The following is a 22,842-nucleotide window of genomic DNA, read 5'->3' as shown; positions in this document are numbered from 1 at the left end:
TAGAGAAATATTGATTAGCAGGGTAATTTCTTCTTCCATTGCACCAATTTCTTTTTTTTTTTTTTTTTTCTCTTGTCAAACGAGCCCGTAAAAGGAGCACTTAGGCAGTAACAAAGGACCATGAGCACCCTCACAGGTAACTTTTAAGAATTAACCTCTTGATTTTACATTATAGAACAAGCTATGCATGGTTCTGGGAAAATCACTGCTGTCTAAGATTAAAATAAGAAATAAGAAGTAGTTAGTGGGTTTTACTCTTTGGAAACTAACTAAACTTTGGTTTTATTGCTCTCTGCTGCACCACATAATCAGAACTTGAGGTAGCGGAATGGTGACTTAATGAGGTGTTAGATAGAACCAAACTGGCATGGTCTTGATGTTTTCTTTAATGGTTGTAACTAGAATGGTTCCTGAAGCTCTATTTTCCTTAAAAATGAGACAGCTGGGAGCTGTAGGAAAGCTCCACTTTCCCCAGAAAGTCTTCTGGCAATCTGCTGGTGAGTCAGCTCAGTGATGTGTTTGTGCTTCCAAACTGTGCATTAAAGCTTGCTAATATTTTTAGTATCTTGGTAAAATAGAAATAACTTTTTAAAATATAATTTTCTTGCATTATTAAGACCACTCTTTATTTTTAACATTCATGGAAAGATAACAGACTGTCCACTTTTACTTCCATTGCTGCTCAGTTGTTCTTGTTGATTCCTGTGTTTTATCCCAGTGCTGGAAATGCTCTGTAGGAAGATTTGAAATTCAAACAAAGGAAATTGTCTCCATTGCAGCTGAAGGCATAGCAGTGTGTGTCTTTATCTTAAATTTTTTATAACCTTAGTTTCATAAAAGCCATATTTGAAGTTGAAATGCACTGAAGGAAGAAGGGTCCCTTTAACCCTTGTCTTACACTTGGATTTTTCAGGCTTTATATTGTCATCTTGTCATTGCTGTCACAACATCAACACTGGGTAAGAAGGGAAGGCATCAGGAAAGGAAACTAAAATAGCAGTTGTTATTAGCATCACTCAAATATAAAAGAGTGTCAGAGTTTTAGAAATGATCAAGATCTCAGCTGTCTGTCTCTGGGTTAGTGAGGCAGGCTCCATTGCCTGAGAGGTAGATGGTCCTTGGTAGCATCAGTCTGTGGTGAATTTTCATGAAAATCATCAAAGATTGTACTGGAAATATCAGACACTGTGCAAGAGTTGCCTCTTGCTGCACAAGTGACCATCTGAGAATTTGTCATCAGAAGCCCTGCCCAGCACAGGGGGTCACTTGGGCTGTTCAGACACAAAGTACACTCCAGTTTTACTGCTCTGAACTGATGGCATCATGGAAAGTGTGCAGAAGGGGCTCCCTTCCTTGTCCCTGAATTTGCTACTTGTGATCAAAATAATTTGGGGAAAAAAAAAACCAAAAACCAAACCATCTTTCCCCAAAGCACTCATCTGTGTTCTGGCCTGAATCTTTTAGTTGCTCCAGCCAACAAGAAGATGGGAAGAGTCAGAACACCCTGGGGGTGAATACTTTGATGCTGTTTGTAGTCTGAGAGCCTTCTTTGAAGTTCAGAAAAATCCCTAAAAAATCTGCAGAGGGGATCTGAGCTGCAGCCTGGCTCTCCTGAACCCACTCAACCCACTGGGCAGGCAGGGCAGTGTGTGCATGGAGCACACAGGGAAAAGGAATTCTGATTTCTGGCTACAGATTGGTCCTGTTAATAATAATAATAATAATAATAATAATAATAATAATAAAAAATAACGTAATCCAGAAAGTAGCCCTACTGAGACAGAGTGCCACGGGCTTTGGGATATCAGGAATACAGCACTGGGTTGAGGCAGTGGTTTCTGGGGTGCACAGGGGTTTTGGGGGGTTTCTGGGTCCCAGAGGAGACAGAGGGGGTGCTACAAGGACACACAGGGACATCGGGGGGTGCAGACACCCCAAAGGTCAGTGCACATCTTAGAGCAAAGTTCCCTTGCAGAGCCACCTGGCTGCACCTTCCAGGGGTGGATTTTGCTCCTGAATCCAAGCCCTGAATGGCTCTAAATATTTGCTGGTGTTTCACTTCATCAGGGAAAGAGAGAGGAGGGAAAAGGAAGAAGAGAAAGAAGAGGGGGGTGCCCAAATTATGGAATGCTAGGGTGTGCAGGAGGGGGAGATTTTGTGGGATAAAGGAGAGCACTTGGCAACAGTGAGGGATGGTCCCATGTGAGAGGGCACCTGCCTCCAAATCAACTCCCTCCTCTTCTGTAATTAATGAGATGGCATTTCCCCAGTTCCTGCTTCCGTAGCCTTCTGCTACCTGCTCCAGAGTCCATTGCTCAACTCCAGGAGCAGAGCAGGAAGGAGGGAGCATTTTATCAGTCCCAGAGGTGGGATGGCCTCTTGCTTTGGAGATTTATTGTATCCCCTGGCAGAAGTGCAGTTCTTCCCGAAGGGATGAGCAGGAGGAGTCTGTTCAGGAGGATTTGCCTGCATGATGCTGCTCCCTCAGCACTCACAGAGCAGTCTGGGTCTCTGAGTGGAACATGCTTCCAAACATCTCCTAAAGGGCACACAAGGCACACAGGGTTAGGGCTGGAGCCATGGCAAAACCCAGCAATCATCCAGAGAAACCACCAGGAACTCCAGCCCTTCCATCCAGTCTGTCTGGGGATGGTTGGCCCTGGAAATTCTCTCCTCCCAGGGACCTGGGTTCAGTGGGTGCAGATCATTTCAGCATTAACCAAGTCTGTGTTGAAAAACTTGACCACTGACCCTTCTTTGGGGCTTGAAAGAAACCTGGATTTCCAGCTTCACCCCGGTGTGTGGAGACCACAGGTCTGAGTGGGAACCTGAGCTATGTGGCCAAGAGCAGATGAAAGGGTTCCCCATGAACCAACCTACCTACTGCTTCATCCAGGTGCCTGACAAAGCTCCTCATACATTTAAAATTATTTTTGCAACTGACTTCTCAAAGCTTTACTGTTGCTAGCAGTTTCCCTGGCAGTGGCACAGGAGACTTCCCACCTAATCAATCCCAACCAGGACTTCTGATTTCCACCTTTTGTCCACAGCTGCAGAAGTGGTCCCTGGCACCAGCACTAACCTCCTCCAAGTTCTTGAACTCTGCAGTGCTCTCGTCCACAGACTCATCATAGATGGAGAGTTCTGTCTGATTTGGCCTCTGGGGAGAAAAGGATCAATTCCACACATTAGCAGAGTGCAGGGTTGAAAGGAATGTCCAAAAAATTGCTAACCCAGGCTTAAAAATCCACACGTGCTCAAAGGGAAATGCCCAGGAAGAAAGGGCATAGAAGGAATCCTACTCCAGTTGTTTATCTCATCTGGCTGAGCTGGTATTTACATAGCTCTCTGCCAAGATATGAGATAACTTAACTTATTTTCATGAGATAATGGGCTAACACTGCCCTCATTCTTACTTCAATTACCAGGCAATAAACCAACCCATGGCTGGGGAAACTGTCTGTCTGACTGTCAGCATGTGCCACATTCCTGCCTTGGCCTTTTCTCTTCCCACCAAGGGAAGCACTCATGGATGCTGGGGCTATTCAAGGACAGACTTGTGCTTTGCCTTTATTTCTGAGGGACAAATTCTACACGTTCCAGCCAACCCCAAACTGAAGGCAGAGTGCTGGAACAGCACCTTGGGCTCCCCAGGCTTGGAAAGCATTCATCTCCCAGGTAGAGGCTTGCAGAAGACTTTTACCCTTCTGCATTCCCACTGCAATCAATCCAGTCAGAAGGTACTTGGCCTGTATTTGAGAATTAGCAGGTGACATATTTTGTTGCCTTTAGACCTTTGCCACTTGAGATTTTATTAGGTGCAGTATTTTGTTGTTCTTGCTTGGTGCTGACACAGTGTGGAAACCTCCCAAGCAGTGCTGGGAGCTGGAGAAAAGCTTAGGAATAAATTTACCTCTTCTAAGATGGGGGGGTGGGCAACTTCTCTGATGTTTGCCAGTGCAAACAAAACAGCATCGTGGATGGTCAGGAAGATGTGACTTGGGTCCAGGCCTCCTTCCTCAAAGACTCCACCTGTGCTAATGTCATTGTACACCTGGGCTGAAGAAAGGAAAATCAGATGAACAAGAAGGAAACCAAAGAAAGAAGCTCTTGGAGGTGCATGTGGCTGACAGGGGTTCTCTGAGCTGAGCCAAGGCTGGGATGGATAGGGAAGAGGCAGGCTGGCTGCAGAAATTGGAGCCTAGGGATCTATTTTTCTCCATGCTAAATGTGGAGATGTTCCAGGCAGGTGACTTCCCAAATGAAAGGACCATTTTCACTCACAGAAAACAGTGTTTCCCCTTCCTCTCCTCTGTTCTCTTCTTTCATGTGTTCTGGCTTGGGCTAACAAAAAGCTGACAGCTAGCACAGTTTGCAGGAAGAACACAAAAAAAGATCTCCTGTCTGTCAGGAGCACATAAATGGGGAAAGATCCCATGGAAAGGTGTTCTTCATGGACTCTTACCATGCACATTTGCCAAGAACACTTGAATCCCAATCTTCTGATAACTGGAACACAGCTAGAAGAGATGAGAGGGGAGAGACAGGATTAATAACTCTGCTGCTCCAGGTTTCTGTTGAGCTGTAAAGTCTTTCATCCAGGGCTTCACACACGTCCTGGGGGACACACAAACCTATTGAGGAGGGTAAAAATCTTTATCTGAGCTGCCCAGGGGAGTAGGAGATACCTGGGTGCTATGTTGCTTGGCTGTGTTTGTAGCTGGCACAGAACTCACCTTGCCCAGTGCTTTTGTGCCCATGAGGTCAACAAAACAAACCCCACTCATGTCCAGGATGATGGTGTGGAAGCTGATATAAGGTGGTGCTGTCACCATGGGGTCCACATCTGCTGCAGGCATAACACTGAAAGTGCTTCCCTGCAGAGTCCTGGTGCTGCCCAGCTCCCTGGGGCTGTGCCCTTGCTCAGCACCATTGGCAGGGGGACAGAATGTGACATAGGAGATGGTGGCACCATTGGCAGTGGTCTGGTTGTTGTTGGTGTCTGTTGGAGAGGTGCTTTCAAAGTCCTTCTGGAGCTCTTGCAAAGATAAAGTCTACAACAAAGCAGAAATGCAGTCAGGGCAGGGCACAAGGTGAGATCCTGCCCTCTGAGGGCACCTGAAGTCTTCAGTGGCACAAAGTGATTTAATCTGGACTAACCCCTGCCTGGTGCTACATTGGGGGTCACTTGGGGTTAGAGGACATCAGGTTAACTTGATCAGATGCTTCAAGACTGCTCAGCAGTGCAAATCAAACAGAGCTGAACTGACTGGGAAACGTGCTTCAGAAGGGCACTTTTGAACTGAAATACTGACACAGATGCATCCTTAGAGAAAGAGGGCAAGCCCAGTTCCCAGAAAATTGTTCCACCGTGTTTCCATTCTAGCCACCTTCATGGCTTTCATGCTCCCAGCCTTTCCTGTTCTCCTGCATCCTAAGGTTTTGGCTCTTGGGAGGGATGGAGCTGGGCAAGAGGTGGTAAATGTGGCTAGGAAGAAAATCCTGTGTGAAGAGAAGCTGTTTGATGGGGACTTGGGCTCTTATTCATCAGCACAGGAATTCCAACTGCCTTACCTTGTTCTGCCTCAGTAGGAATTTTGGCAGCTGGGTTGGTGGTTGTGCTGTCCCCTTCTCCTGACGTTTCACATATTTCTTCCTGGCCAAGTACACTTTGCCAGGATCCACCCCAGTCTGTGGAAGAGAGAGTTTTCTTTGAAAAAGTCTTTTGAAAAAGTTCAGAGGCTGTGATTTTCTTTCCTGCTATTTCCCAGCCAGACTGAGGTGACCCTAATGACAGCCAAACACCTACAGTCACTCAGGGTACCTGCAGGATGACTGCTTTGGCAGAGCTTGGAGGAGGGTGTCTGCCAGGATTAAGGCACAGCCTCTAAAATGAGACCTACAAACGATCTCTAAGATCAGGGAGAAAAGGATGGAAGAGTAGAGGATGGATGTGACCATCTTTTGTCATCATCCTGGGCTCAGTTGTCCCCACGTGGCAATACAGGAGAGAGCAAGGGCTGCAAGCAGAGCTGCAGAGAGCATCACTCACCTTGGCTATGATCTTCTGGCGAAATATCTCTGAGTTGGCAAAATACAGTGGTGAGCAGTAGGTCACAATTTTAATCCCATTAAGTTCATGTACCTGCAAGAGGAGAGACAAGAGCTCAAAGTAGGCCTGACAGGGGCTGTGCGGGGTGGCTGGGAGCTTGGGAAGGTCACAGCTCTCCTGCCACCCCTGCAAAAAGCAACGAAGAAAGAGACAGAGACCTGGATTTGAGTTTTTGGCGTCAAAGAACATTTTTTCTGAGGGTGCTTTAGCTGCTTCTTACCTTGCTGTAGGCTTTAGGGTTTTTGTAGATGTCAGTGGAAGTTACCTGGCCCAGGGCAGAGCCGTTACGGCTGGGGGGGAAAGAGACCAGAGGTAGAGTGAGTGTTACAGGGGAAGAAAACTGCTTTGCTTCACATTCCATACCAGGATTTGAAAATCTGCTGTAAGATTTCATCCCTGCAGTGTCCACAAGGCAAAATTGAGTCAGCAGTTTGAGATCCCAGACCGAGAAATAGTAATAAAAGGCTTGGATGGATTAAAAATTGATGTGTAAACTTCCCCTCCGTCTCTGCACACAGACAAGGCTCCTTATGAGCAGGATTTTTCTGCTGGGAACTATGCAAGTAAGCTTTTCCTGCTGCAGTAAATACCTTCAGCCTTCCCCCAGCCTTGGGATGTGCACAAGGCTGCAGGAGTGGGAATGCAGGCAGTAAATTAGCTCCTGCCAGTCCTGTTTGCACATTCCGGGGAGGACACCTGCACTCCCCCAGGCTCCTGCTCTGCGTTCCTTCAACACACAGGCCAGAGGTCGGGTCTAAAAATCATCTTGTCCCTTTCTTCTGCCACTGGGAGATTCCCCTTCTTCATTTGGTTTGTTGTCTGGGGAGCTGTACTTACAACTGGGTATGGAAAACCACGACCAGCACGGAGAATCCCACGCCCACTGCCACTCCGTAGGGAAGGCTCAGGAGGAAAGCAGACAGGAAGCTCACCAGCCAGACCAACTGCAGAAAGAGAAGAGCTTGCCAGGTCATCTTACTCTGCTGTGGGCTGGAGTGATGGATGGAAGGTGGCTCTGTGCTGCGATTCTGATGGACCCGAAAGAACTACACGGCTGAGGATCAAAAGGCTGAGGCTTGAGTTCTGCAGCTATTCTAATAACACAGTTTAGTGCATGCTTTCGTGTGAAACACCACTGCTGGGAAGCTTGCCAGCAGCCCCAGTTTTGCAGCTCTAAAAGCAGCCAGTGCCTTTCTTCACAGCTGAATGAACACTCCCACCACTCAGTCCTTTCAGAAAGCATCATCAGCCCATCTGAAAAGGCTCCTGCAGGTCAGCACATCTGCTGCTCAGGGACTGCTCCCAGCCCCAGGAAAGCCCCTGCTGTCAGTTGGAGCCCTTCAGACGGGAATGAGCATCTCTCTGAAAACCATCTGACCACCTACTATAAATGTCCTGAGCACAGAGCAGGTTTGATAACAGAGCACAGGGAACCTGCTCCACCTCTCCATCATCCGTCATTTTTATTACAACAGCACTCGAGCATCTCCCTCCATCTGAACTGAATCCTGCCTGAGCACATAAAAATGCCCTCTGAGAATCGTTATCAGGTTATTAGAATCTTATTAACAAGACCAATAAAACCTAACTTTGACCTTGGACAAACCAGGGTGACTTTGATAACTTTAACATCTTAATTTCTAAATAAGGGCTTCCCCCCATCCAGACTTGAGGCTGTGTCTGTGGAATGATCCCTGCAGTGCTGAAACACAACCAGATGTGGGGTAATCGACACTCATGGCCTGACATCACCCATGGATGGTGTTCCCATTTTGGGACAGGATGCTGAATCTGGTTCAAATTCCAGGGAGATTAAGGTCAGGGGGTTGCAGTTCACTCCATTGGCATCTTCCTGGTCTCCACACTCCCTGCTCCTGGAGGTTGCTGGTGTTGTTCCTGCAGCTCAGTGGAAACATCAGAGCTGGGCAATGGGTCTGTGCCTCAGGGCACTGAGGAATCACACCAGAGGTGTCTGAGAGCTCTGTGGTCACTACAGACAAGGTGTCCCCTGGGCAGCACCATGCATCTCCACTCAATCCACTGCCTGGACCTTGGGCTGGGGGCTGTAAAGCCCACAGGGCTGCCCTGTGCTCCCTTCTCTGAGCCCTGATAGTGGGCAGTGACTTCACCTGCCCTCACATCACCTGCCAGAGCTGATCCACACCCTCCATCCCACCCTAGGCACCACCAGAACCCGGTCAGGGATGGGCTGAAAGCACCATGAACTATTCCTGACAGGTGCTCTGGTGTCTTTCCCTCTCTGCTGGTTCTTACTGGCTGAGCTCCATCCTCAGCATGGACCATTTTTTTGTAGCTCATGCCCTGTGGTGCCTTCACATCATGATCACCCCCCTGGACAGCTTCCCCATCTTTTCTCCAGACCTATTTGAAGACAATTTTAGGAGACCTCCCAATGGCTCAGGTCAGGCCCTTTGGGCTCCTGATTCCTGCAAGGAGGCAGATGGTGGGGACCTGACAGGATATTGGCTCTGTGTCCACACACACCACTCAGCCCTGGGAGCCCTGTTCAAACAGTGTCTTTTTATGTCAGACATTTCCAAATTCCGTTCTCACTCCCCCGCACCCCCTGCCTGGGTTTATACATCAACCAGTGCCTGGAGTCCTTATCACTGTGAAGGGCTCTCCTCACCCTGGAGGGCTATTGTCTGAGTTTTTAAGTCATGACTCCTAGATATTGAGCAGGGCCGGTTTGGCTAGTTCTGGGCAAACAGGCTCCTGCAGGTGATTGGCATTTGAACAGAGCAGGTAATAGTTCAGACCTCTCTGGTACATGCACTGAGCAGGAGAGTGCTCAGCAGGGCAGGAAAAGCTGCACCTCTGCTCTGGACCTCCTCAGCGAGGGCTTGGCAGATGGAGCACCCCAAGAAAGTGAAGCTCACCCTCTGCAGGGGACTCCCAGTGATCTGCTCCCCAAAATCCTGTTCTGCACCCTCCCAGCCTTGGGCTGAGCTGCCAGGCAGGTGCCTTCCCTTGTCCCCAGCACTCACGCAGTCCAGCTTGCTCTTTTTCCACAGGTAGAAGGGGTCTGCCAGCTGCTTCAGGGAGTTCTTCAGGTTCACAGCAATGAGGGCTCCCAGGACAGACTGTGGGATGGGGGAGAGGGGATGGGGTCAGCCAGGATGTGCCCTGTTTTCCAGCAGATGCTTGGGTCTGCCTGCACCCTTAGCATTGGGGTGATGCTCACAAAGGTCTCCCTTGGGTCTGAGCGTGAGAATTTAGACTATTCCCATTTCCAGAGGCTGGGTGCTGGCAGGGCCCCGGGTGAGGAACAAACTGTGCTGTGCAGGGCTTTGCACCAGGGGATTTTTTGGAGCAAAGCTGTGCCTCGGGTTGGGTGTGGAGTCGGTGGCGCAACGGCCGTGCTGTTTGCACAGATGTTTGTCTTACCTTTGGAAGAGGTTCCAGGTAGATCCCCAGGGCCAGCATGGTCACCATAACCACCAAGGCCACGAAAAAACTTGCCACCTGCAAAAAAAAACAACCCAAAGAAATGGTTCCAGCAAACACCAAGGTCTTCCTAAAGCCCCTCGGGGTCTTTCCTGCTCCAGCCAGCAGCACAAGTGGTCCCTGTAGGATTGCGTGGCAGCAGATGACTGAGGAACAGGCTGGGACCTTGCAGATCTGACAGAGAACCCCAAAATTCCACTGTGTGGGAGCTCTGCTCAATCAGGGGAGCCAGAGTGGGAATGCAGGTTTATAGCCCTCCATCTGTCAGCAATCCAAAGAACCATCCAGGGAACAAAATGAGGATGAGGGAATTGTGCTCTAACCACAGGAACCTGAAGCTCTGGTGTAAGGAGCTTCTCCTGACCTCCAGCAGGGATGTCAGCCTGGCAAGTGTGGTCAAGTAGGGTCCCAGAGGGAAGAGAGGAGGGGATACTAACTTGTGATTTTGCTCCTGCCCCATCCACAGCCAGAGTGACAGAGAGGGCACAGCAGATCACGTGGATTTTGAAGAAGGATCCGAAGAAGTTGCTGCAGCCCAACGCCAACATTTCCTGTGGAGATGTGGGAACATCAGAAAGGAGAGGTGACCATCCTGCCCTGCCACTGCATGTGAGCTGCCAGGGAGGAGAGAAGGTACCCATGTCTGGGGTTTGTGTGGCCAGGGAAGGGACCTGGGTTCCTTGAAGTGTGTCCCAGACCCTTTCCTTCCATTAAGAGCTGGGATGGGCTCTGGTGCAGCAGGGAAACCTGGAAGCACAATTCCACATAAACACGTTGTCATCTGTTGACACACTGAGGGCAGGGCTCCATGTGGTATGTGTGGCTGTTATTGAAAGCTGCCACCGTGCCAGTGATGACAGCAGAGGATTATTTAATGTCCTGCCTCTCACAGTATCTGGGTGACACACCAGGAATCCAGGTCTTTCCCTGCTCACTGAGAACTCCATGTGCCCCTTGTGCTCTCACAAATAATGCAGCCTGTGCCCAGTGCTCTGGGCTGAAGCCCCAGGCCTGGAGGAAGGGCAAAGCAGAGCCTATCCTAAGGCTCAATTCCCTCTTCCAGGCTCTCTGCAGCCCAGGGAAGGTGGAGCAGCCACATCCTTCCAACTTTCCCATGGCAAGCTGCCCTGGGAGCTGTGTGCCTGGAACCAGCACCTCTGTTTCAAGCAGAAATCTTCCCATTCATGCCCTGAGAGCAGAGGGGATGGTCCTTGGCTGCATCCCCCCAGACCAAACATTACCTGGTTGGGGTCCACATCATAGCCATGCTTGGCTGCCAGAGTCCTCCCCATGGCCAGGTTGATGACGTAGCCCACGATGGCGAGTGAGAAGGCAGTGCCCATCATCTCCTTCCACTTGGTCACCAGGGGCAGGGAGGGAGCTGGGAACCTGCATGCAGAGGAGGAAGGGTGGGAAGGAGTTGGGACGTTGGTGAAGTGGGTGAGGAGCTTGGGTGCTGGGGAATGAGAGAATTGGTGTCTACACCATGGGGAGCTTGAGTGGAAGGGTGGCAGATGTGCAACAGGGTGCAGCAAGGGGACTGTCACACAGCAGGGAAGAGTGATGGCTTCTCCAGGCTGCAGGAGGGAACTGGAGGAAGGAAAATGGTCTGGAAGTTGAGTCAGACCTGCACATGAACTTACCCCATGCTGATCTTCCCTACCACTGGCATGCCATACTTCTCAGGCATGTGGAAGCTGCCAGAGATTGCAGTTGCAACTATGACCTGAAAGTACAGAGAATGGGAGAGCAGTGAGCAGAGCGAGCAGGAGCTGGGCCAGAAGCATCAAGCTTGCTGTGCTCCTGAGGCTGTAGAAGATGAGTGCCAGATTTGGGCTAGGAAAGGAGAGAACCTCTCCAGAATGAGTTATATTCCTCATCCTAAGCATCACCAGGATGCAGGTCATGTCCAGCAGGGATGAGCTGGATGTCAGGGGTCTCCTCCATGAGGATGGTCCAATTCCTGACCCCAAGCTGTGTGTGTGTGGGGACATCATATTGACTGTATAGATGCTTTACAGGATGGGCTCTCTCTGAACAGAAGTGGGTGTCCCAGAGCTGTAAGATGAGGGGGAGGCTGTCTCCTGGAAGGTCCAAGGGATGGTTGATGCATCACTTACAATGAGGATCTCCATGGGGATGGGCATCCGGATCTTTTTCATGTACTTTAGGTTGAGCTCCTTGACAACGATCAGGAGCAGAGCACTGACCAAGGCATAGACCAGGGAGGCCAAGTTGGTCTTGGGCAAACCTTTACAAATATCAAGGAATGTCTAAAGGGGAGAGAAGAGCAGAAGGTGTCATGGGGAACCAGAGCCTCTGAACAATGGGGACAGCACAATGCACAATATTGGTTACCAGAACCAACTGCAAACACCCTGAGATGGGATGAGGGCTCTGTAGGGTGACAGAAGGGCTGGGAATCAGCAACCACACAGTTCTGCTGCATCCATGGGGGATGCAGGAGAGCTCAGGAATGGGTAAAGCTGCTCATAGGAAAAGTTTCTCTTGCCAATAGTTGTGCCAGACTCCTGCTGGACAGCAGCAGAGTTGATATTCTCCCCAGATCCCAGCCCCATTCCATTATTTCTCATTGGAAACAAGCAGGCAAAGGCTCAGATAGGAACTGAAATGGCAGTACCTGGTGTGGTGCAGGATGAGCCAGGATGAACCTGATCTCGTGGGAAGTGTCCCTGCCCATGGCAGGGGGCGGTTGGAACAAGATGACCTTAAAGGTCCCTTCCAACCCCGACAATTCCACGATTCTATGATTCTACTCCCCCTCCCTCCACCCTCTCCTTCTCCCCCAGCCCTTTTTCTCTTGCATGGGTGGCAGTGATGGGGTGGGGTGGTCCCTGGGGGGGTGGGAGGTGCAGGGCACCCACTTACATAGACAATAGCTAAGGGCCCGGTGTAGGATGGGACTCTCAAGCCGAAGACGTACTTGAGCACGGAGATGAGGATCTGCAGCCCTGCTGCTGTCATGAAGCCCCTGATGAAAGACTCTGAGAGGTAGATAGCAACAAAGCCAAACTGCAGGAATCCCAGGCAGAGCTAAAGGAGGACAGACAAAGGGTTATTAGGGTTATTTCCTCCTGGGAAGGATGAGGAACAGACCCTGGCGTGCCCATGCTGTGGCTCTGCCAGGAGAGGGGACATGTTCCTGTCACCCAGCCCTGGGATGGGCAGCTTGTCCTGGAGCAGGGATGGGGAAAAGAGAGCTGCAGGCTGTTCTGGAACAGGGATAGGGAAATGAGAGCTGCAGGCTGTCCTGGAGCAGGGATGGATGGGGAAAGGAAAGCTGCAGCTTGTCCTGGGCTGTCACCACTGCCTGTGAGTCTGCCCCAGGGCTGGCTTCACCCTGGGCCAGTTTGGATAATTTCACACAAAGACTGGGGTGGGATCCCCCCCACCCCCCAAAACCTCCGTTCTGAGGCATCACCCAACTTGGAGTGGAGCCTCTTCTGGCATCTGCTGCCATCAGCTCTGCTCCTGGGAGAGACCTGGGCTGGCTCCCTGTGGGTCAGCTCTGGCTAGAGGACCCGGCAGAGGTGGTGTAGCCAGTCCTTACTTGTATGATGGCTGTCAGACAGGCTAAGGTGGCTGAGATCTCCAGCCTGGCTGCTTCCAGGGCTGTGGTGTTGACTCTGGTCTCGTTGGTGGTGTGGTTGAAGTACTGGAAGTCCGACTCTGGAGCCAGCTCATTGCAGACGTTGCCAACAATAATGCTGACAACTGCAAAAGTACCTGCAGCACAACACAGAGATGTCAGGAGTTTTCTCTAGAGAGCATCCTGTCCCTGGAAGGCATTTGCATGGGTTAGACTGTCCTGATTGAGCCACCCAACCCATCATCACAGACAGCCCCGTGGGGGGACACTGGGGTGAGAACCTCCTGTGCAGCCAGAACCAAGGATCCCTCAACCCCCTGATGGACCAAACACCCCCAAATATCTCCATCCAGGGACACATTGTGTATTCCTTGCCAGTACCTGACTGCCTTGTGCAGAGAATTGCTCTTACCTGGCACCATCTGATGGATGCCACCGAGGAAGAGGTATGTCAGCAAGGGGAAGAAGGAGGAGTAGAGCCCGTTGACAGGAGGCAGGTTGGCCAACAGGGCGAAGGCCATCCCTGGGAAACAGAAACATTTGTCACCCATCTCTGTGCAGCTGGCATCAGCACCCTGCCCTGCTCAGCCAGCAGCTCCAAGAAGGCAGGGAAGGGCACCACAGGATGTATAGGGGCAGCCAGATCAGAGGTAGAGTTTATATTTTAATATTTATCATTTATATTTGGGGCTTATGCACCCACTCCCCAGACTGGACATCAGCTGTCACCTGGAGCTGGCAAAGTGACCCAGAAAGTCATCAAATCCATCACATCTCACCTTGTGGCACTTGAATTGTCCCCGCACTGACCCCGCCGAGAACATCAGGCAAAATGTAGTCCTTGATTTTATACTTGGGAAGCCACACCAGGATGGGGAACAGGCTGAAGAGGATGTGTTTGAATCTGGAAGCTGAACATCTAGAGAAGATGGAAAAAACCCAAAAACCACAAAACCAAGCAAATTTAGTAAAGAAGGCAGGAAGCAAGTGAGCTGGGAAGGGAGCAAGCAAGGGAACAAGGAAGGATCTTGCTAGGAATGTCTCAGCCTCTCTCCCCCACCAGAATCCTGAGCCCTGGGTTGCTGCACATCTTTTCCCTTCCAGTACAAGGATCTTGCAGTCAACGAGATGCACACACCATGGGGGTTACTGTGAGAACCTTGGTGGCTTGGTGGAAAGTCCCCAGTGAGAACCTGCAGAGGGAGAGGTTTGCCTGCCCCATCTCCTGACACCCTTCAGATAGAGGATAGGAGAGCTGTAGGGGGGAAACACAGCTCAGAGGGTCCTGGGGCAGCTGCACAGAGCCCAAAGATTAATTTTTTCAGGTGCTTGGTCAAAAAAACCCCAAACAAGTGTGTCTGAAAGAAGAAGATTGCTTCTGGCTTGATAGATGCAATACCTCACATCTCTGCCTGCTGATGTGTCTTCTCACTTTCCTATATTCCTGCCTTCCTTTTTCGAAGGAATGGAGCTAGATTTCCAAGACAGTGATCAGCAAGGTTATCAATCAGTATTTGCACAATTATTAATCTCAATTTAATAGTACTGGTTTTATTAAAGTCAGTACTGGTCAGTCAGTACTGGTTTTAATCAGAAAGTTGATAAAAGGATATCTCATCCGGAAAGCTTAAAGAGATAATCCACACACCCATACCTACATCACCAACTGCACTTTTTTTTTCATTATTAAAAAAACCCCATGGAAAGCAGAACCCCAAGCCCCAGATGCACTTTGTGCCAGCTGTTTCACTGCTTTGCCTTACAGCAGCTGAGGCAGTGAAAAGAGCAACCAGTTTCACCTGCTTCAGCACAATTTGCATTCCTCCTGAGCCTTTCATCCATCAAAGCCCTAAAGATCATGAAGAAGGTTTCCCAGGATAAAAAGGGGAACTATAACCCCAGGTCTGAATTATATCCTAATTCCAGACCCAACCTGGTTTACGTTTGCCCCAGCATTCTGTATTACCTGAAAACGTTTTTCAATTTTTCCCCAAGAGGGTAACTTCTGTTTTTCTTCTCAAACTCTTCATCGAAGAGGCTGACTGAATAGGCAGGACGTTCGATGGCATAGCGAGGCCTGGTGTGGTTCATCTCTGGAGCATTGAAATTTTTCCCAGGAAAAAAAAAAAAGAAAAAAAAAGAAAAAAAGAAAAAAAAGAGAAGAAGCAAAGCCAAGAATGTGAGTAGAGCTGAGCAGAGCTGGCCCCACCTGCAGTATAACAGACCGGACACCTCCAGCGTCTGGGAGCCCTCCCTGAACATCTCCACCCTAAATAGTTTCCCTGTGGCGCAGAGGCAGGTCCTGGGAGTGGCTTCTCCCAGCTCTGGGGGCTGCTGCTCCCCAGCACAGGGAGGTTTTTCCATCATCTATTTTGAGGTGATGCTAATGAGAGGTGCCAGCTGAAGGGGACCGGAGCGCGTCCCGGATTGTCTGCAGATGAGCATGGGTGTTAATCTCAGCTCTGCCAGTGACTGCCTTTTTGCCTGGGGCAAGTCACTTGACCTTTCTCGTGCCTCAGTTTCACCATCTGCTGCTGGGCTTGGCAAGACTTTCCAACACTGAGCAGCTCTGAGACAGTTTGCAGGGGTAGACACTGGCACCGTGATGGATGGAAGTGGCCACCACGAGGTGTCCTGCACAGCCCAAGGGTCCCCTCTGCATTCAGCATCCCTGATTCCCACTTGGCACGCCAGGCTGTGGATGAGTCCTTGTTTTATTCTAGGAAGAGATGTGCAGAAAGATACCCGTTGGTAATTGAGTGGAGTGATGAAGATGCTAAAACATCTGGATGGACTGGTCCTGCCCAGTATCTGGGTCTCAGCAGAGCAAGATGATGAACCCCAGAGAGCCCTTATTTTGCTGTGACCAGTGATGCCAGGGAAGAGGGGAGAATCATGATGAAGAGAGAGACTGGGGGTGGAGGGAGGAAGTGGTCAGATGTAAAACCAGGATCTTGGTAATTATTTGTGGCATGGCGTGTATTTAAGTGGGTCATTGCCCAACACAGGAGTATTCAGGGAGGAGAAGATACCAAGGAACAACATCCAGGTTGTTGAGAGCTTACAGAGGGATTTGGATGGATATCTGTCCTCTTCTCTCTTGGCCCTGTGAGTTCAGCTGAAGTCAGTGCACACCTTGGCTCCCAGTTCAGTGGAACCAGGAGGAGCCAAATGTCCATCTCTTCACCAGTGAGCAGTTAGCTTGGAGTGGGGGCTGGAAGAGATGAGTAATGTGTAGCAGAGTGGCTGAGCAGTCCAGAACAGGAAGGAGAGTGTGATGCAGGCAGCCGAAACTTTTGGGATGGTTGGGGTCAATGGGATCATTATGCAAACAGGAGCTGATGGCTTTGGAGATGGAGGTCACCCACCCCACTCCTGCTGTGGGTATGTTGGTGATCACAGGAGTAATCAAGTGCAGTTTGCTGTAAAAATGGTGTGTTTCTGATTCCAGGCTCTGATCTGCACCCACACTGACTTGGAAGGGACCCCAGCCCATCTTTGGAGGGCTGGATGGGTGCAGGAGGAGCTGTGTCCCTCTGCCAATATCACCAGTCCAGGGTGTAGCAAGACGAACCTCTCTTAGGGAGCGGCGCTTCAAGGTCCAACCAGGTGTTCCAGCAGAGACTCATGAGTAATGCTCTAAGCCTACAGCTCTCAGAGTTGACTTGCCTGGATAGGTGCTGTTGCTCCAAGAGCAACTGACCTCTCTGCTGGCTAGCTCAGGACTGAGCTGAGCCTGTGTCTTAGGCCTCACCTTTTATTGGCCCCTTGGTCCTGCTCATGCACAGTGGGGGCCAGCCCTAATCAGGCACAGGTGGGCTTGACACAAGCTCATGCCCACTCCCTGGCAATTAGTGGCACTTGGTTGCCTTGTTGCACTACACCAGGGCATGCACACACTGCCATCCCTGCTGCTCCTTTTCAACTAGTGATCCCCTTCCAAGAGCAATGACAAGCTTTACTGTAGCTTTACTGTTGGAGGATTGGTGCAGGCCATGATTTATCAGTGTCCTGAGCTCTTTCCCAGTCCCTACACTGATTCCAGCAGCCCCTCTGATAAACCCTCCTTCCCCAATTTTCCCACATCCCGATGCTGAGCAGGCTCCCAGCACGTCCAACCTTTCCCCATAACTCTGCTCTAGATTTCCAGCTCTCCCTACTGAATATTTTGTAGCTCAGGTCCAGACTGAGCAGCAGGTGATGAGCCCACCCCAGTTTCTGGGGTGAGAAGTCTCTCTCAGCTTTATTTCTCGACTCTATCACTTGCTGAGCACTGTGCCTGCCATCAGAAGGACTGAATCAGCCAATTATATCACAGCTCTTTAATGAATTTCCCCCGCTGAGTGAAAGTGCTGGCGATCAGGAAAAATAATAAACAAGGCAAGTATAGAGGGAAAAATATCCCCATGATTAAATTCCATCTTAAACAAACAGGCTCATGATGTCAGCATCTCAGACGGAGTCAAGTTCTTGCCTTGGCTTATCACTGGCCTTGCCCTACATCAAACAGCAGGTTAAACCTTTGAGATTTTGGAATTAAAGAGAATGAGCTGTGTCATTGCTCCTTGAACAAAAGGCAAACCCAGCTGTCCTGGTGTTGATGGGATAAGACCACAGCAAGCTGCAGAGCTGGTTTAAATAATCCTGCAGCTGCGGCAGGACGCCGAAGCAATGCGAGGTGTGGGGAGGAGACAAAGGCAGAGCCCCAGCCAGTTGCTGCATTGCAGGGACCAGGTTTTTCAAGAGCTCTGTTCCAGGATGCAACATTTATTTCCCATGAAGGTCTGGGGGAAGAGGTCCAAGTGCAGAGCTCCTGCTACAAGCTGTCCAGGAAGCCCATTCCTCCAATGTGATGGCTGGAGTGGGTGATGCTGAGAAATGTGAAGTTTGACCTCTGCTGAGCCTGGGGTCTCAGAGAAATAGTCCCAGATTGAGCACATAACTGGGATGCAATGCCTGGAGCAAGCAATTAATGAAGGCAGAGCTGCTTCACTCCAAGAATGGGATGTGGGTGAAAAGATCTTGTCCCAGTAGGGCATCAGCTGAGAGCCACATCAGCTCATCCCTGGCTTATCCCTGCCCTGACAGACTCAAACCCACCTGTGCCTGCCAGGCACTGACCTTTTTCCCAGTGTTCATCTTGCAAATGCGTTTACTAAGCTCTTATCTCCTGTCCTTTTGCAGGTGATAGCAGTGTTTGGGAAGAGGAAAGTCACATTGAAGTTTCTGGCTACTGTTGATAGGAGCCATTGGCATAAAGCCACTGCTGTGCTGGCACAGGGGCTCTAGGTCAAGGAGTGTGAGTCAAAATTTAGTGGGAAAGCAATCTCATCACTGCCTTATGAGTGATGTAGGGTCCCAAATACAACTCTGTGCAAGAGCTGGACATTCAGGGAATGCTTCTGCTTCATTTTAGGGAGAAAAAAATCAGTGCTCTGCCAATATTTTCCCCTCTTTTTTCTACCTCCTCTCCATCCCCCCCTTTCCTTGCACAAGGCAATGCAAACCTCCTTGCTGATTGCTTCTCAGCTGATGGAGTTCAAAGGTCTGGTACCTTCCAAATCCTTGATGAGCCTTCATTAAAAACATCTCTCCCCCAGCTCCATTGCCCAAGAAGGAATGATAAAAAACAACTCTCCTCTATTCCCAGGTCTGCCTGGAGAAGACAGGCACAGGTGCAAGGGTTTGGTTGCGACACCGGGTCAAGGTCTTGACTCCTGTTCCTCTCAATCAATGCCTTCAGCTTCAGGGTCTGCTGTGACTCCCAGCCTCCTGCTCACAGGTGCCATGGGAGGCCTGGGGCCAAGCAGGGAAAGGGCCCAAGTCTTGCAAGGTCAGGTGAGGAACCCACCGCCTCCTCCCCTGAAACCTCTGCTGATTCCTCCTGGTTGGGATGTGGCGTGGGGAAGGACAGGGTGGCTGCAGTGCTGGGTGATGCAGTGCTGGGTGATGCAGGGTTGGGTGATGCTTTGGTGGGTGCTGCAGTGCTGGGTGCTGCAGGGTTGGGTGATGCTTTGGTGGGTGATGCAGTGGTGGGTGCTGTGGTGCTGGGTGCTGCAGTGCTGGGTGCTGTGGTGCTGGGTGCTGGATGCTCTCATGCCGGGTGCTGCAGCACCGGGTGCTCCCCCAGACTGACCTCTACTTCACCCTTTCACTGCACACCCACTTCCCTCTCCCTTTCACGCCTCTGGTGTCGAGCTGGGCTCTCAAAGTACCCAGGCAAGGAGGAAAGGGAGGTTTCTGCTGTCAGTCAGCTCAGGTATTTCAAAAGGATGTTTTATAATTCAGCTCTGCTGTCGGGCGCCAATCAGCCTAGCAGATCCGCCCCTGTGCTCCCAGGTTGTTCACTCTCTCTCCCACCTCCTGGCACCAGGGACTGGCCAGGACTGAGCCTGGCTGATGGGTGACACCAGGGACTGGCCAGGACTGAGTCTGGCTGATGGGTGACACCAGGAGCTGGTGAGCAAAGGACCTGGGGACATTCAGGTCAGCACCTCCAGCTGCGGTGTTTGGCCAGGACCACCTTTCTGCTTGTGGTTAAAGCACTTGGATCCGAATTAGTTTCGGTTTAACTCTGAATTGCCGCAGGGTTCATCTACAACTGAGCTGCTTCATGAAGAAAGCACCTTGCAGTGGTAAAGCCACATCTACAGTGTTACATTTCTTGTACACAGACATTGGGAAAAACGTGTTCTCTTGTAACCCAGGGGAGGGGAAGAGGTGGTTGCGTTTCAGCACCCACGGTGCCATGCGCTGAACACACACAGCATTTGGCCATGGGGTTTAACTTTTTCTTAGCTTCTACCCTTTGGAAATAGAGGAGACTGATGCTAAGAGAGCAGAAAATCAGTTATGAGAAATACCCTATCCTAAATTTTAGCCTAAGAGAAGGCAAAGTGCCAGAGTCCATGAAGCTCAGTAGCAGCATCGCTGTTTCAGTCCGTTCTCCACCAGCATCACGCAGGAACCATCAGGAGGGCTGGTGGAATAAAAGCCAGAGACAGGGAGAAAGGAGAAGGAGGGAGAGAGGTGCTGGGAGGTGCCAACAACCCTGCCTGACCGTGTGGAGGCACAGAAGGAGCTGTGCAGGGGTGCAGGGGTGGGAAGGAGACATCTCTGCTTCCCTCCAGCTCCCACCTCCCCATCCCCGTGCTGCAGCCTGGGTTCCAACATCCCCTGTGGAGCAACCCTCCCCTTCCTCACTCCTGCATGGAGCAGGCAGGTATTAAATCAACGTTTTCTTTTTTTTTTTTTTTTTTTTTGTTTCGTTTAGATTAAATATTTGGAGTGTTAAATAGGTGATTCCCATAAGGCAGATGGCACTTCTGGTTTTAAATGACCAGGGCAGCAGCGGGCAGGAGCCCTGCACTCTGCTCTTGTTCTGCCGTCGCTGGGCCAGTGCCAATGTTTGATGTACCACTTCACACGAGTTTCTAACCAAACTAGCTCTGCACTTGGTAACCAGAATAATAAGATCTGCAGGCATCTGCCAGCTACTGAAGGTGAAGCCAAAGTGTTTGGCTCCAAGGGTGTTTATTAAGTAAAACCGCTCCTATTCAGCAGCCCGGCTTTCTGCTCTTTTTAATGCTGTTGGAAATGCAGCAAACCCCGTGGACAAGGGGGGATCTTTTCTGCACCAGCTCCGGGGTAAAAAACCCCCAGATTTGGGCCACTCTTGCTGTGATTTGTTTGATTAACCCACTTGTTCCCAACCCCACCCGAACTCTCCTTCACTTTCGTAGCTGCATCCAGCGCTGTGTGGAGCCGAGGGAGGGTTGGGGAGAGGCAGCAGGAGCATGGCCTGGGGTGTGGGGACAGCCCCATCATCATCATCCTCTGAAAGCCACCAAACCTGGCAGTCCCCTCGAGGTGTCACCTTGCTGAGCTTGGCACGGTGGTGCTGGGACCGGGCTGCCTGACCTCAACAGAACCTGAGTCTGTCCCCTGGAAAGCAGCATGTCCATCCTGTCCCTGCTGCTCCCATTGGCACACAGAGACATTGGGATGGGGAGAAGGGAAGGCTGGGAAGGGCATTTAGAAGAAGTGAAACTTCAGCATCCCTCTCTGTTCCATATTCCTCTGCCCCAGCCCTTGCCCTCCTGTTGAAGGGCAGCTGGGTGATGCACTACACAAGAAATTAAAAAGTTGGTAGCCTGCAGCATTCTTGCACTGCCTGTGAACACTGATCCAGGGTGCCTGCTGAGAGCTTCCTCCTTGCACACCCTCCCCACCCTAGTGGATTCACTCTTAGAGAAGGAAAAACCCCTCTGGGCTCACCCATTCCCTCCTCCCCAGAGGCAGAGGATGGGACAACCTTTCTCTACTGGAAATCTCTGACCTGGGGCAGAAATCCTGTGTTGCTAGGAACAAATGTCACCCCAAGGACTTATCTTCAAGGGAAGGAAGGACAGGTCTCCAGCTAAGTTTTTCATCTTGCTTGCAAATAAGGTGTGGACAAATTTTATCAGGGCAGAGCAGAAAGCATCCAAGTGCCTGAGCAGCAGTTTCCAAAACAGAGCTGCCTGTGGGATATTTTCTTTTGCCTGGATGTGAGGGACTCTGCCCAAACTGGACCTAAGCATCCCATGAAATGGCTCTGGGAGGAGCTGGAGCCCCTGCTCTGACAGGTCTCAGTCTGGGAGCATTTCTCATTTCCAGCTTTAAAGTTCCCTCCTAATCTGCTTGTGTGCTCACAGCATCCCTGCCCCAGCATCCATCCCACCAGGATCTGCCCAAGGAGACCTTGCCTAGGGAGGGTTCCTGTGCACAGTAATTGCTCCTCAGCCATTGCCCTCTGAGCTCCACATCCTTTCTTGCTGTCCTAGTGTGTGCAAAGTGGAATATGGGATGCAACATCCTCGGGGCAGGGACCATTTGACATAATCCTGTGCCCAGAAAGTTCTGTTCAGAACAAGGACCCTGAACCAGAGGGTCCCTCAGCAGTATTGCTTCTCCTATAGCAGACAAATCCCCCCACAGATCTCAGTGGGAGCCAGGCAGTATAAAATGGCAGGATTTATTCTAGCAATAATTAATTCACATATTTGGCTCTTCCAGCCTCTCTTCATAAATCAAAGTCTTGGATCGCTGGTGTTGCTAATTCCTGAGTAAATCTGCTGCCGTAAATCCCCTTTACGAAAGGAGGGAGAAAAAGAGAAGGGGGAAGAAGAAAAAAAAAAAAAAAAAAAAGAAAAAGTACCAGTTCTCCAAATACTGAAACTCACACCCAGTGGCTGTGCAACTGGAGTGTAAATCCCCCACGCCCACCCAGACAAAGAGCACGATTGTTGGAGCTGCGTTACCTGCGCCTGGCCGGGCGAAGAGAGGCAGAAAGGGCCAATTCTGCTGAGGGGAGCTGCAGATGTGCCACGCCAGCCCCGGCAGAGAGGTGCTCCCGAGGAGGTGTGCAGAGGTCTGTGCTCAAATAAGCCAGTGAGTCATTTATAAATCACCTCAGTCAAGGGGACCGAGGGCTGTGCTTGGCGCCTGATTGGCTTGGAGGAGGTAATTGCGAGCAAGTACACCCAGGCTAAGCCCAGGAGATAGCCAGGTGAGATAAGGAGAGATCTGAAGAGGGACAAGGGCTTTTTTGGATGTCCCCCCCACACCCCACCCCTTCCAGATCAGGCTTGGGCCGTTTGATCCCCTTGGC

The 22,842-nt window shown here is 50.6% G+C and overlaps 1 protein-coding gene across 1 annotated transcript; it reads right to left on the bottom strand.

Moving 5' to 3' along the window:
* Positions 1-1,733: 1,733 nt before the first annotated feature.
* Positions 1,734-22,588, bottom strand: SLC26A9 (solute carrier family 26 member 9). The gene is made up of 21 exons (XM_008500679.2): positions 22,493-22,588; positions 15,157-15,283; positions 13,970-14,109; positions 13,603-13,713; positions 13,152-13,327; positions 12,470-12,634; positions 11,701-11,853; positions 11,224-11,306; positions 10,822-10,969; positions 10,018-10,131; positions 9,521-9,598; positions 9,121-9,216; positions 6,950-7,056; positions 6,333-6,402; positions 6,053-6,145; positions 5,575-5,691; positions 4,737-5,054; positions 4,466-4,520; positions 3,914-4,059; positions 3,083-3,160; positions 1,734-2,539 (listed from the first exon to the last, which is right to left on the bottom strand). Exons 2-21 carry the CDS (start codon positions 15,279-15,281, stop codon positions 2,492-2,494), a joined length of 2,421 nt encoding a protein of 806 aa, XP_008498901.1. The 5' UTR covers positions 15,282-15,283; positions 22,493-22,588; the 3' UTR covers positions 1,734-2,491.
* Between the last annotated feature and the right edge of the window lie 254 nt (positions 22,589-22,842).

Source organism: Calypte anna, chromosome 26, assembly GCF_003957555.1.
Source record: "Calypte anna isolate BGI_N300 chromosome 26, bCalAnn1_v1.p, whole genome shotgun sequence".
Taxonomy (NCBI): Eukaryota; Metazoa; Chordata; class Aves; order Apodiformes; family Trochilidae; genus Calypte; species Calypte anna.
The sequence above is the reverse complement of the archived record's forward strand: the minus strand, read 5'-3'. Positions and strand labels throughout refer to the sequence as shown.